Genomic DNA, 14859 nt, shown 5'->3' with positions numbered 1-14859 from the left:
TGTTGTGGCTTTAGTAAACGGTTGGTTCCTTAGTCAATTGGATGTGAACAATGCCTTTTTACATGATGATTTGGATGAAGAAGTGTATATGGCTCTTCCACAAGGGTTTCATAGCCAGGGAGACGTAGTTTGTAAGCTCAATAAATCGCTATATGGCCTTAAGTAAGCTTCTAGGCAATTGTTTGCCAAACTTTCCGGCACTTTGATTCAGCTTGGCTTTAATCAATCCAAAGCCGATTATTCTTTATTCACAAGGAAGCAAAGGGATATTTTTATGGTTCTTTTAGTATATATGGAGATGATGTTTTAGTGGCTTGCAATGATAAAGATGAGATAGGCAAGTTCAAGGTTATGTTAGATGAAAAGTTCAAGTTGAAGAACTTAGGTGATTTGAAGTACTTTCTTGGCTTGGAGGTTGCCAAGTCAGACAAAGGCATAGCTCTTTGTCAATGAAAGTACACACTTAAAGTTCTTAATGATGCTGGTTTGCTTGGGTGTATGCTCACTAAAACACTAATGGAGCAAAATCTCAGGTTAAGTAAGTTTGAGGGAGAAGAACTTAAAGACCCAAGTAGTTATAGAAGGTTGATAGGCAGACTTTTGTATTTGACAATTACAAGACCTGATATTACCTTTGCTGTTCATAAGCTTAGCCAATACATGTCTAGACCAAGAAGGCCACATACGGATGCAGCATATAGAATCTTGCAATACCTAAAGAGTGAACTAGGGAAGGGACTTCTGTTTTCTTCCAACACAGAATTGCACTTGAAAGAGTTTGCATATGCTGATTGGGCCTCATGTCCTGACACTAGAAGGTCTGTGACAAGTTACAGCATTTTCATTGGGGACTCTTTGGTGTCTTGGAAGTCAAAGAAGCAGTCTATAATGTCAAGCTCTGAAGCAGAAGCTAAATACATGTCCATGGTAGTTGCAACATCTGAGATAGTGTGGATTTTGTACTTTCTCAAAGATATTGGAGTAAAACATGATAGAGAAGCTCTGCTATTTTGTGACAATCAGGCAACATTGCCCAAGGGCTCTAATCCAGTCTTCCATGAGAGGAAAAAACATATTGAAATTGATTGTCACATGGTCAAGGATAAAGTTTTGAAAAAGGTTATCAAGCGAAATCATGTTAGGACTCATTGCCAATTAGCTTATGTACTTACTAAAGCATTGAGTTTCAATCAGTTTTCTAACCTTACTTGCAAGATGGGAATGATAAATATACATACATCAGCTGCTCTTGAGGGGTAGTATCAAAGGGAATACAGCAATGAGCATAGTAATAAGCAACAAGAGCCGCAAGCTCTATGGTTAGAACAAAATAGAGCACAAAAACGAAAGTAGCTTGTAGTGAATTTCTTTGTACATGTGACTTGTAGTTTAGTAGATGAATTAATTTCTTTAAGTAATAGCATGTGAGAAAGTTAGTTATTACTATAGGGACATGTGTTTAGTTAGTTTTTCTCTTCTGATTTGCAGTTAGGTGGTTAGCTTAGTTCAATCACTGTATATAAAATTTTTGTACTCATTCTTTCTAATTAATTCGATTGAGATCATTTTTCATCCATTTCTTGATACAATTTCTAAAAATAAGTCATACTTTTTATGTTGACTAAATATAATTTTTCTTTGACTCATTTTTTCTGATACTACTAAACATTAAAAAACACAGAAAACTATTTTTACATAAAATTTTCTATTGAAACAAACAGAGTGGTAATTTTTTTTTTAACTTAAAGAAAATATTTAATATTAAACTCGGCTCCCTTTTAAAAAAATTATGACTTTTCCAGTATTTGTAATTATTGGCTACAATCATGGTAGCCAAACTACGTCTTTTTAAATTATAAGCACGATGGTTGTTATTCATGTATCAAAACTCAACAGTTGTCAAGGAAGACGTTCCAAAATTCAATTTTTCCATAATCATGTCAAGTTGATGCCAGAGGAACATAATTAAAAGATGCATCATACTCTGGTCAATATGCAAACTGGTTTGGTACGGGTTGTTAGAGAATAGGTAGAATGCATCCTCTTCTTCTAGAAAGCCGCCCGAACTGGCTAACTTTTTTTTTACCATAATTTTTTTTATTGAGACTTCGCTAGGTCTTAGATTATGGTATTATAATGGAGCACGTGGAGCACATTCCATAAGGGCTGCCTATTTTAGCTATCAATGAAATCACTTAAAGCAATAATTTATAAATCTGATTGGATGAATATGACTGTATCAGTATGACTTGAAATGGCTACCCTCCCAAGAAGGGTACGGTAACTTTTATGTGCAAATTCAAGAACAAATTAAACTTGTTTTTACAATTAACCAAGATTGTAGAGTTGTAATTTTAGCAATATTATTATAACATGAATTTTGTATTATTGATACTATTTTTGTTATATAGTGAAAAAAATTTGTGTCATGTATTTTTGGTTTAGCATCATAGTAGGATATAATAGGATAATAGTCCTTTCCCCACCCAAAAAAAAAAGTTAGTAGTCCAATGTTTGCCATTTTATTGGGCTTGTAGGCATATATTAGCTGGACTAATCGGGTGGCTAGACCAGTACTTATACAGTACCCTTAAATCCAAACCTTAATAAAAGAGAACCAACTTCTAGATTGGGACCTGTAGGACAAATACAAAAATGAAGTGGGGCAGAGGTGGAGTTTGGAAACCTTCACGGCGTTCAACCGTAAAATGAAATAGAAGTAAGGGTTTTTTTTTTTTTTTTTTTTTTTTTTTTTTTTTTTTGAGAAAGGAAGTAAGGGATAATTATATGTTAGACTTCAGAATTTAAAAAGTGGTCTAAAATTGAACTCCACGTTTATCAAAATTATAAAAATAAACAATATGCTTTAAAAAAAATTATTTAAACTATAAACTCATTTATAACGAAGTCGTTAATTGAAAATGTTTAAATAAAACGATGTTGTGTATGTTTTTTTTTCTTTTTAACATATAAAAAAGTGTTGTTTCAACCTTTAACTAGATTATTTCACTTTTAGTCTATGAGACACTCAGGAACCCATGGGCACATATGCTTGTCATATAAAAAATTATCTCAAACATTTCTACCTAATTAGTTCAAGTGTAAAATCTATTTAGCAACTAGAGTTTTTTTTTTTTGGGTGGGGGGGGGAGGGGGGGATGATGATGTATAACTTTTAATCAATGGCCCAATGTTGGAGGCCCACTAAGTAGCATCCACCCAAATACCCATTCTTTTCTTCTTCTTTTTTCTTTTATTTTTTAAATGAGAGTTGGCTCATTCATGAGTTCTAAATCATAGAACGCTCAAAATGTCATCAAGGTCACCTCATGTTTCCAAGAGATTTATGGTTCAAATCATAGAGCCTATATAGTCTAATGGAGTCCTTATGGTTCAAATCCTAATATCTCTATTCGCTGAATTGCAATTTGCTAGAGAAGCGAATTGTGCAGCAAATGCTCGGGCCAAGTGTTCCTTGAGAAACAATATATTTTGTAATTTTGATTTAGGCTGTGGCCCTCCTTATTTTGTTTCTGTTATCAGGGCTGAAGCTAGCAGCTCTCCTTTGTAATCTCTCTTTATCACTAAAAAAAAAAAAAAAATGGAGTCCTTCTTTGACTTCCTAAGGAGGCCCTATACATTGGACAGAGAACTAAAAGCCCACAGCCCATTTTCAGCCCCACTTGTGCCAATCGGAAGATGCGGAAGTAGTAGAATAGAATCTGGTTCCAAATTCCAATTGGTGAAAGATTATGAGCACACTGCGCACCTGGCTCTCTATAAATCCAGCATCTTTGTGTTCGCGTAATCCCTCACAACCAGTTAATCATCTTCGTCCACCTTCACGCTTCACATTTTCTGGAGCTAAAACCAACGCAGCACAACGCTTAACCTGCACTCGCCACGCAACTCACCTACTCAAATCATACATGGCCGAGTCCAACTCCGATTCTAGGTTCGATCCCCCATTTCTCATTTCTTTTTAACTATTTATTTTATAGCCTAAAAATGGAAACTTTTACTTATTTACTTATATTTGGGGTTCGAACTTTTAACAACACAGCTTGGTAAATCCAAATTACGCTGAGATAATTGTGGTGCGACACGGTGAAACGGAGTGGAATCTTGATGGAAGAATTCAGGTACTGCCTTTTTCTCTAACATCAACCTTTTTTTTTTTTTTTTTTCTTTTTTTCTTTTGTTTCTGTGAATATAGTCATATAATCGAATGCATTTTTTTTTTGTGTATAGTGTGCGCTTTGCATTTCATACTCTATATATATCTATATATATATATTTACGTAGGGGATGCTAATGCTTTTGAAGTTTGCTCATATTAGCATTGAAGTAATGTTACTAATAACCTTTACTGTAAAATTCAACATAAAGAGAATTGATATGGAAGTCCATTTTGTAGTGTACAATATGTTTAAGCTGATGATCCTACAACAACTATTGAGTTTATCATTGTATGAAGACTTTGGGACATATGTGCTTATATGGGTAGTTATTAGATGTGGCATTTTCATGCACTTGGGCAGTAAAATGAACTAGGCTACCAAGCTCATCATGAAATTATTTCATTAAGGAGCTGATTAGATTTTTCTTTTTGGATGTTTCTCTCTTATACTTCCCGTATGCTAATGTTGTGCCCCTATATTGTGCTTTTTCCCTTTTAATGATTTGATTTCTTTTTTTTTTTTTTTGAATCAACAAGTAGCTGATAATCTTCTGTAAAAAAAATAAAGATTTTTACCCTTAAAAAGACTATCTGCTCAATCTCAACTTTAGTTCAGCTCAAAAAGAGTTTGCTTGAGATCGCTCTATATACAAAAAGCCAAGCTCAAACCTTTTTTGTGGCTATCATTTTTGCCTTGAAGTGTCAATGATTTTAGTTTTATAAATTAATTCATCTTTAAACAGGGACATCTGGATGTCGAATTAAATGAAGCTGGGAGACAACAAGCAGCTGCAGTAAGTTATGACTTGTGTATTACATGCTTCACTTTGGCTGTGAAAACCCAGATGAACCTTTCTACTTATTCTTCTTTTCTTGTAAGGTGGCTGATAGGCTATCCAAGGAACCTAACATCTCTGCTGTATACTCTTCTGACTTGAAACGAGCTTTTGAAACTGCACAGATAATTGCGACCAGCTGTGGTGGACTAGAGGTATGAATCCAGAAGCAACATTTTTGAAGTTGGATTTCATTTAAATACTAAATAGATATGAGCAGATGATGGTAGTGGTTTGCATTGCAATAATAATTGCATGTATATTACTTACATTGAAGTCATTTTTTCTTTGATGTAATTAATTTTGTTTTGACAATGAAAGCAGCATGAAATTAATTGGCTGTTTTGGTGATCAACTTAAGCAGAACTATTCACACATGGAGTCCTGGATTTGGATTATTAAACCACATGAGAAACTTTCATAAACTATTTGGCATTGACCATATGAATCTTTTTCTCATGTTCTACCATATGTGGGGCCATGTCTTTTGCTAAATTATAAGATTTTTTTCATCTCAACCTTGACTCCATTATCTGACCTTTGGCCTTGAGCACTAAATGTACCAAATTGAAGATAAAATGGTGGTTAAGTTGTCATAAGAGTGTTATGTGAAATGGAACACTAATCTTTTTAAGCTTGAAAAATCAATTTTGTATTGATAAAGGTGCCAACTAGCTTGGCCAATAAAGTCTCTTTTACTAGAAGCATGACCTAGATTCAAATCTCATCTTTACAGAGTTAAGGCATGAAAAAGTTATGTATCCTATAATGCAAGCAGTCTCTAATGGAATCCACCCCCCCCCCTCCCCTCTTTCTCTTGCTCCCAAAAAAAAAGGCTTTGTTATTGCTATATATTAATACTCATTCCTGATTACAAGGGAAACATTTGGTTCTTTGAACTCATAATGATTATCCATACTATATAATTTTTATGGTATTACACCTCTCTCTCTCTCCCCTTTATAATTGTTGAATCTATTAGGTAATTGGGATGATAACAAGGACATGTTTGGAAATTCTCAAGATAGATTCCATAAATGGTGCATCTTGAGATGAATAATGATTAAGTCTTTGACAATATTGGGTTTCAGTATATTATGAAGCCAAAAGTAATCTGTTTCTCATCTGTAATTTGGAATCTGGAGCATTATTGTAGTTAGATTTTAATTTCAGGTAAGTAAAGAACCTGACCTACGGGAAAGACATTTGGGGGATCTTCAAGGCCTTGTACTGCGCGAAGCAGCCAAAGTTAGTACTAAGGCTTACCAGGCTTTTTTATCCCACAGCACAGATCAAGAAATCCCAGTAAGTACTCTTTACTTTAGAGTTGCAATACCCTATTGGAGAATCTTATGGCCTGTGAAGCATTGAAGTTTGTTCTATAAATGTATGGCCAAGTAATGTTGATTCAGTAGGTGCTGGTAGATCTCAAACTGGATATTTGATAACTCTTTTTTAGGGGTGGGCTTTCTAGTCTACTAGATTGATTACGGGGACTACGCCTGATGGAGTGGAGGTCACTAGTTCCTCTTTGTCCCTCCCCTTGGGTGAGAAACTCACTTATAAAAGTAAATAAATAAATTAAGTTGGAAGTTTGAAGGGGGATACTTTAGTATCTAGAGGTTTTATGTTAAGCAGAGCTAAAATGGAGTATATGAACTGCAAGTTTAGTGATTTATCAAAACCAAAAAAAAAAAAGAATTGCAAGTTAAGTGAAAAATAGAAATAAGGTGGGGAGAGATAGTAAAACTTGATGGTTGAGAAATACCAAAGAGTAATTGCTTTTGGTATCTTAGAATGGGTAATTGAGGAAGACATGGCTCATAGAATATGAGTGGTAGATGAAGTGGCGAAAAGTGTATCTGTAATATTATGTGACCATAGAATATCTACTAAAAAGAAAGGAAAACTCAATAGGACTACGGTAAAACCAACTATGCTTAATGAACAAAATTTCAGGCTCTTAAGAAGCAACTTGTTTGTAAAATGAGCTTAATCATAATGAGAAATCTTAGAATAATGGTTAAATAATTAAATTTATCATTTCCTAATAACTTAAGCTCTTTGGATAATCAGTAATTTATCATATTATCATAGAATGTTTGATGCAAGACAGAAGCTTGCGTGGGCATTGATACCAATTTTAATGTAGAAAGACTAGGATTACTAATAATAAATTAAAAGGTACTTGAAAACTTCTAAACAAAAGGACTCTAAACTCCAAATAGACTCATGGGCCTTTGGCACAGCTAAGGAAAGCCCATTCCAGTAATCTAGAAGTTTCGTTCTCTTTCTAGTAAAACTTAACCAACAGCTTTCTAACCGAAAAAACTTAACACAGTCTCAAAATTAACTGAAGTAGCCTATAAAAGGTGCTAAGATAGTCCCACATAAAAAATAGACCACAAATCTTGAAACTTTTTTAATTTAATCTTGTTTTTCCTCAAACTCTTCTTTACTGCCATCACAGGTGGTCTTGAATTTGAACCCGATCTCTGCTCTACCTCTCATTTAAAAAAATAAAAATAAAAATCCTACATGTAGGGTCCCACTTCTTAAGAGAGATTTTGGGCCACTCATGAGGAGGAATATTATAATAATAGTTAGATGATCAAATTTACAATTTCCTAATAGTTTAAGCTTCTGGGAATGGAAATACTAAGAAAGATAAGAAATGGAATCATTGTTAAAAGCTAGAAGTGACTCTTATATAGGAAAATATAACATGCAATGGATACTAATTAATGCTTAATGCACTGTTAAGAAAGAGTAATATAATTCTAATTGACAGAGTGCAGAGAGGCAGAAAGAGGTCTAGAATAACATTGGTAGGAATAATTAAAGATGTGTTAAATAAGGAGATGACAGTCTATGGTCATGAGTCTTATAGCTCAATTGGCACCTCCTGGTATTTCCAACCGAAATGTCCACTATTTTTTTTTTTGATAAGTAATAAAGAAATTTATTGAAAAAAGAGAGTCACCCAAGTACACAGGAAGTATACAAGGGAGAACAAATCAAAGACGAACATTACAAAAAACAAGGAAATCCAAAATAGAAAGAAAAGGAAGGTTTCTCCACACGGAGAACCAATCAAGTAAGGTTCGGAAAAAAAGAGACTTAAGAACAGGCATGGAACTCTCGATGTCTTCAAAACATCTACTATTTCTCTCCTTCCAAATACACCACAACAAGCAATGAGGAGATGATAGTCTTATTTCTAGATAGGATAAAATGGGGGAAAGAATACTTAGGGTTGATCCGAACTAGTTGATGAGAATTTGTATCTGCCCCAATTTAATTGAGATGAGTTAAACCCGTTCCATATGATTGATTCTGCTATATGCTTTTTTTTTAGAAAAAAAGAAAAATAGTTCGAAAAATATGATTAAAACAACAAGTACTATAATATTGAATGTGCATGAGATTTTTAGTTTGGAAATAAGCAGAAAAATTGTTGGATCAATCTCTTTCATTACATGCAGGGTGGTGGAGAAAGTCTTGATCAACTTTATGAACGTTGCACTTCTTCATTGGAGAGAATTGGTAGAAAGCATAAAGGTATGGCGTCATTTGGCTTGTCTCTTTTATAACTTTTCCATATGGAACATTTTGAAAAGTTTATTTTATGTACTTCAAAAACCTTTTCAATTTGGGAGAGCAGAAATTTTACCAAGTGTTACAATTCATGAAATGTATGTGGACTAGCCATTTTGTTTTATGGTTTGTATTAGTACTTCAGTAAATTGCCCTACACATAGGTTCTACCTCTATGGGGGTATGATAGCAGAGGCTTGACTTGGATTCCCAACCACCCTGAGTTTGGTTGGGGGACAACATTAAAGTTTCAATATTGCTGGTGAGAGATCTTTTTGAATATTTTAACTAGTATAAGACATTGCACTTGGAGAATGACCAGTTGAAAGCTGCATTTGCCTATTGCAGGAGAGCGAGTGGTTGTGGTCACTCATGGGGGTGTTATCAGAACATTTTACAAGCAAGCTTGTCCAAATGGTCGAGCTGGAGGGAAGGTACTGAATACATCCATCAACATATTTCACTTGTCAGATGGAGATGAGTGGACCATAAAATCATGGGGTGATGTTAGTCATCTCAACCAAACAGGGGTTCTGGAGTCGGGTTTTGGTGGGGACAGAACTTCTGGTTAGTTCTTGCATGGTGTGCTAGCATTTTGCAGTCATTTCTTTCAAACATAGCTAAGATCAAAATTAAAAACATGAAGTTCCAAGCAGTAGCATGCTGAATTTCTAATGGAAGTAGAAATACTTGGCATTATTGAGGCTCAAATAACAGTGATTGTTTCACCAATCAGCCCGGGAATTATTTTTATATGTACCTCTTTACCATTACGGCTGTTAAGATGTACCCAAACTGCTACTTAATGCTATGATGATGATATATTTACCTGCAATGGAAATTTTCAATTAAATTTTATGTCTCAATATATTGAAATTTGGTTCTGCGGTGTGAATTTGTTGAAATGATCTATCTGTTATTGTAAAAAAAATCTATTCAGTAGATATACGGATTCCTAAATAACTTTTTGCTTGTTGAATGTAAGAACAATTGAATGGATTGATAGAAGAGGATCTCTTTGGCCAAATATAAAATTTATCTGGGTTGAAGTCATGCGACATTGACTGATCACCAACGCCACATGGCTTGAAATGGGATAGGTCCATTCATAAGATATTTAACTTCACATGGCATCAAAGTAAACGGTTAAAACAACCCGAGCATCAAATCGGAATCTTCATATATTGGATGCCCTCTTGTCCAATGTTGAAAGTTCTTTTGGAGGCATTGTCTTTAAGGTAAGCTTATGCAGCTTTCCCCTCTTTTTAGTATATGCTCAAGTAAATCATATTTAGAGCATCTCCAAGGCAAACCCAAAATCCTCTTTATTTTAGAGAGTAAATCCTTAAAATATAGGTCTAGCAGTCTCTCTAATACATGCATGCATGTGTGTGTATATATATATATATATTGCTCATGAACAGATACTCTCTTTGTTTGAAGACTCACTATTTATTAGCAAAATATTTTTTTGGCTTAAAAAATGAAAAATAGAGAAAGAATGAAAAAGTGTATTCAAAAGAGTGAGTAATTTTTTTTCAAGAAATAGTATTTAAGTGGGATAGAGAAAAAATAGAATATATTGGAAGATGTATTTGAAAAAGTAGCAAGTAGAAATTTAAAAATAACTTTTACTTTCTAATTTGAGTTAGAAAATACCTCTACACTGCAGATGTAAGGGCCTTGTTTCGCATTCACCAATTATTTGGATCAGTTTCACAACACACTATGGAGCCTTGTATTGTTCACCATTTTCGGGATTTACCAAATAAAGAGTTGAGTGGACAGTGATGCTTTACCCAAACTTTCATAATCACAATTGCGAAAACAAATTTCCCCTTACCAGGCTTGCAAATTCCTTTTCTTTTTCTTTTTTTCTTTCTTCAAACTGTTTGGCCAATTTCCACTGTTGCTTAGAATCACTTGCCAGTTGCCACTAGTAGAATTGAAATATGCAATTTAAAAATAAGTAAATAAAACTAGAGGGAAGATATAATTATGCAAACATTTTAGTTATGTCTTCGAGGATCATTTTAGGTGATCAAATTTGATGTTCTATGATGAATAGATAGTGCACAAATACACACACACACACAAAATAAAAATAAAAATAAAAATAATTACTTAAGCCAATTTAGCTCCTTTTATTCTATGCAATTTTAATAAATCTAGTGACACAACTCCTTTGCAATGTTTTTCAAAGACTTGCTAGAATGACATGTTGTGATTTATGAACCTTAAAAAGAGTGCTAGTGGCAAATCCATGTGAAATTAATGTTGCGTAAATCACAACTTGTCACCTTAACAAGTTGTGATCCCTGACAAGTCGTGATCCCGACTTGATCCATCCAAAGGTTAGTCAAACCACCAGCTAGTAAGGTCCTAAAACACTCTAGAAAGAAAAGAAACCAAGAAATGAGGTATGCATGATATGAGTGCGTGTGTGTGTGTATATATATATATGAATAATGCTAGTACCATATAAAATGACACAATTTATACCACAACTCGACCACATAGCAAGTTATGAGTGGTAAAAATGTAATGGTGGGTCCACGCAAAAAAGAATTTTCATTTTCGTTGAGCTATAAAAAATGTAAGTTTTTCGTGAGTCTTATAACTCAATTAGCTCCTTTTATTCTATGCAATTTTAATAAATCTAGTGACATCACTCCTTTGCAACGTTTTTCAAAGACTTGCTAAAATGACATGTTGTGATTGATGAATCTTAAAAAAAGTGATAGTGGCAGATCCATGTGAAATTAATGTTGTGTAAATCACGACTTATCATCTTAACAAGTTGTGATCCCTAACAAGTATTGATCCCTACTTCATCCACCCAAAGATTAGTCAAACCACGAGCTAGTAAGGTCCTAAAACATTTTAGAAAGAAAAGAAACCAAGAAATAAGGTATGCATGAAATGAGTGTGTGTGTATATATATATGAGTAATGCTAGTGTCACATAAAATGACACAATTTGTACCACAACTCGCCCACATGATAAATTATGAGTGGTAAAATGTAATGGTGGGTCCATGCAAAAAAGAATTTTCATTTTTGTTGAGCTATAAAAATGTAAGTTTTTCATGAGTCTTATAACTCAATTAGCTCATTTTATTCTATACATTTTTAATAAATCTAGTGACACAACTTTTTTGCAACATTATTCAAAGACTTACTAAAATGACATGTTGTGATTGATGCACCTTAAAAAGAGTGCTAGTGTCAAATCCATATAAAATTAATGTTGCATAAATCACAACTTACCATCTTAAGAAATTATGATCCCTACTTGATCCACCCAATGATTAGTCGAACCACGAGCTAATAAGGTCCTAAAACACTTTAGAAAGAAAAGAAACCAAGAAATAAGGTATGTGTGATATATGTGTGTGTGTGTGTGTGTGTGTGTGTGTGAGTAATGCTACTGCCACATAAAATGACACAACTTGTATCACAACTCACTCATATAATGAGTTATGAGTAGTAAAGGGGTAATGATAGGTCCACGCAAAAAATCATTTTTCATTTTCGTTGAGCTATAAAAATGTAAGTTTTTCGTTAAGAATCTTATAACTCAATTAGCACATTCTGCTATTGGGTAATTTCATCAACCTCCCTCCATTTTCTCTCCATTTTGGGGATTGAATTTTGGTTGGCCCAAAGAAAAAACTATTAGGCCCCACCATTTTCACCCCATCTACCCTCCTAACCAAACACGCTCATTTTTAGTTTTCTCTCCTTTCTTTTGAATCCGTTTGGTTAGGTGTTTTAGGAGTTTGAAAGATCATTTCTTAAAACTCAAAACTCTGTTTTACAACCACAACTCATCATAACTTTTTTATAAACAATCATTTTAAACTCAAAACACAGTCTTCCAAGTGCTTATACAAACACATACTTTCTATCCTCTATATTTACAAACACACTTTTTATCCTCTATATTCCATCTCCAACCAAACGGACCCTATATACAAATCGCCTTCTCTCCCAATTATTAAATCATAAAAAATAAAAAACGTTCTTCACAACTATGTTCATTATTGGCAAGGGACCGTGTGCTACTTGCTATGCTGCTATAGGCGCACTCAAATTTATTCTCAACCCAAGGTAAGCACGCGCGTCATGTGTGGGACTGGTTATTTTTTATATGGTGCAGAGGCAATTATCGAGATGTGGACAACTTTTCATCTAGTAGGTGCGGTTGATGTTGAAGCTCCGCCAGTTTTTCTTCTAACTTTTCTCGGAAAGAGACCTTTTTGACTTTAGCTCAAGGGTCCCTTTTGACTTGGAGAAGATATAATCATGCAGACAATTTGATTATGTTTTTGATGATCATTTTTAGGTGGTCAAACTTGATGTTCCATTATGAATTGGTAATCCAAAAAAATAGTAAACAAACAAATTAAGCAATATAGAACTTGGTCATGTTCAGTCGCCCAGAGAAGTTGCACTGAAAAAATCGATTTCACAATGGCTCTTTTATAATACTGCATGTGTTCATAATCGAACACATTACCTTTATTTGACAATTAGTATGCAACTTCTTAATTGCTTTTGTTCAATGGATCCATCGTTTCTTTGGTCAAATGGATGTTATTCGTCAGACTTTAAAGATGGTACATTTGGTGGATTGAGTGATGCACAATGAAATATTCATTCGCAATACTAAGCAGATTTACTTCTTTTTCCGGATGGATACAATAATCTTTTCAAGCTAAAAATAAATAAAATATAAAACACCATATCTATGACCGAAGCGTAGAATCAAACCCGCGTAACATTTGCCAACATAGAATTTGACAAAATCAAACTCTACCAAATAAAATCAAATAAATATACTCACTGCACATGTAAAATCAAACCCAAAACATCTTCGACACAACCCCATCACCACATACCACCATTCAAAATCTAAACAAAGACCCATTTGAAACCCTCTTAAATCTATGATTCAAAAGGTCACCTAACAACCAAATCCAATACCCAAACCCTCATCAACCTGAAAACACCAACAGGACTCTTCATCTAAAGCAATGTGAGCCATAACCCCACCACACTCTACCATCAAACTCCCAAAACCAAGACAATTTTGCCACCTTCGACCCCCACAACCTCCATCTAAACCTCCATTCGTTGCCACAACTTCAAAAAATTTCCACCCAATCACAAACACAAAGTCTCTCTCTCTCTCTCTCTGAAGAAATAAGAAATTTCATTTTTTTTAAATAGATTTTTTGTTCATTAAAAATGGAAGTAAAATATTTTGGATAGGGAAAAAAAACTAAAACTGTATAGACGAAACTAACAAAGATGAAATTTAAAAGACAAAAAATGATAATTAACCAAATTAAAGGGTGTAATTTATATTTTTGTCAAAAAGAAAAAGGGAGAGAAAGAGAGATTTGTCCTTTTTCTTCCTTGTGTTTTATTAAGTAATTTTATTTAATTTAAGAAAGAAATGAATGAATGAGACTCACATTAAATTAAATATATCTTAAGCCCATTTCAAAAGAATATTATTCTCCTCCTTTTAGAAAGGAGCGAGAGATGCAGAGAATGTGGAAAAACTTTTTCAAGGGCTTACTCAAGACCGGACCTTTCCCTTGATTTGGGCATGACAAACTAACGAGCAGCTAGCACATCAGTGCATCATTATTGTCATCATTATAATACATAAGTCAATACCATAGCTCAAGTGTGGCAAAGATAAAATGTCAGCATCTAATATTAAAATAAAAAAGGACGGCATTGCATGAATATCCAAAGCTTTTCCTTTTCCTTTTTTTTTTTTGAGAAGTCATGAATGTCCCATTCAACCGTTCAAAGTGGATAAAAATACGTAAGGGTGCAAAAAAAAATTAAAAAAAAAAAAAAAAAGCCCATGCTTTTCTTGTGTACCAAGCACAACCCGGAAATTCCAAAGTCCAAACATAGAGACAATAGGCATAATACATATAAACAGAGTCTAAAGCAATAACAAATTTTAGAGGAGTTAAGCAATAATTTTTAAGGATAATAGAATAATTTTTATTAGTAAATTAATAGTGATGAATTATTAGTTTGATTGTATGACTGATGTGAACAATACATACACGGATAAACCAAAAAATTAAGAAGTCTGAAGGATATGGGCATGGTGCTGATTAAGTTTATATATATAAAAGAAGTCTTACTAGCTAAGTTATTCTGTCTGAGCCCGAGTTAGGTTTGGCCTTGAATGGTTTGGCCTAGCAGAGTAGAT

The 14859-nt window shown here is 33.9% G+C and overlaps 1 protein-coding gene across 2 annotated transcripts; it reads left to right on the top strand.

The window, feature by feature from the left end:
* The first annotated feature begins 3661 nt into the window (after positions 1-3661).
* Positions 3662-9471, top strand: LOC142626370 (phosphoglycerate mutase-like protein 4). Of its 2 annotated transcripts, XM_075800193.1 has the most exons (7): positions 3672-3955; positions 4064-4142; positions 4924-4974; positions 5061-5171; positions 6190-6321; positions 8502-8577; positions 8962-9471. In XM_075800193.1, the coding sequence occupies exons 1-7, from the start codon at positions 3753-3755 to the stop codon at positions 9183-9185; spliced, it is 876 nt and encodes a 291-aa protein (XP_075656308.1). In that variant the 5' UTR covers positions 3672-3752; the 3' UTR covers positions 9186-9471. The 2 variants fall into 2 exon arrangements, with proteins under 2 accessions (XP_075656309.1, XP_075656308.1); XM_075800194.1 differs by lacking the exon at positions 6190-6321 and having other exon boundaries at positions 3662-3955.
* The last annotated feature ends 5388 nt before the right edge of the window (positions 9472-14859 follow it).

The sequence above is a fragment of the Castanea sativa genome, chromosome 2, assembly GCF_040712315.1.
Source record: "Castanea sativa cultivar Marrone di Chiusa Pesio chromosome 2, ASM4071231v1".
In the NCBI taxonomy this organism is placed as follows: Eukaryota; Viridiplantae; Streptophyta; class Magnoliopsida; order Fagales; family Fagaceae; genus Castanea; species Castanea sativa.
Note: the sequence above shows the minus strand (reverse complement) of the source record. Positions and strands in the feature narration are given on the sequence as shown.

Coding starts and splice junctions, on each gene's coding strand:
- LOC142626370 (XM_075800193.1), top strand. CDS start 3,753: ATGAGCACACTGCGCACCTGGCTCTCTATAAATCCAGCATCTTTGTGT. Junction 3,956..4,063: donor GAGTCCAACTCCGATTCTAG/GTTCGATCCCCC, acceptor TTAACAACACAG/CTTGGTAAATCCAAATTACG. Junction 8,578..8,961: donor AATTGGTAGAAAGCATAAAG/GTATGGCGTCAT, acceptor TGCCTATTGCAG/GAGAGCGAGTGGTTGTGGTC.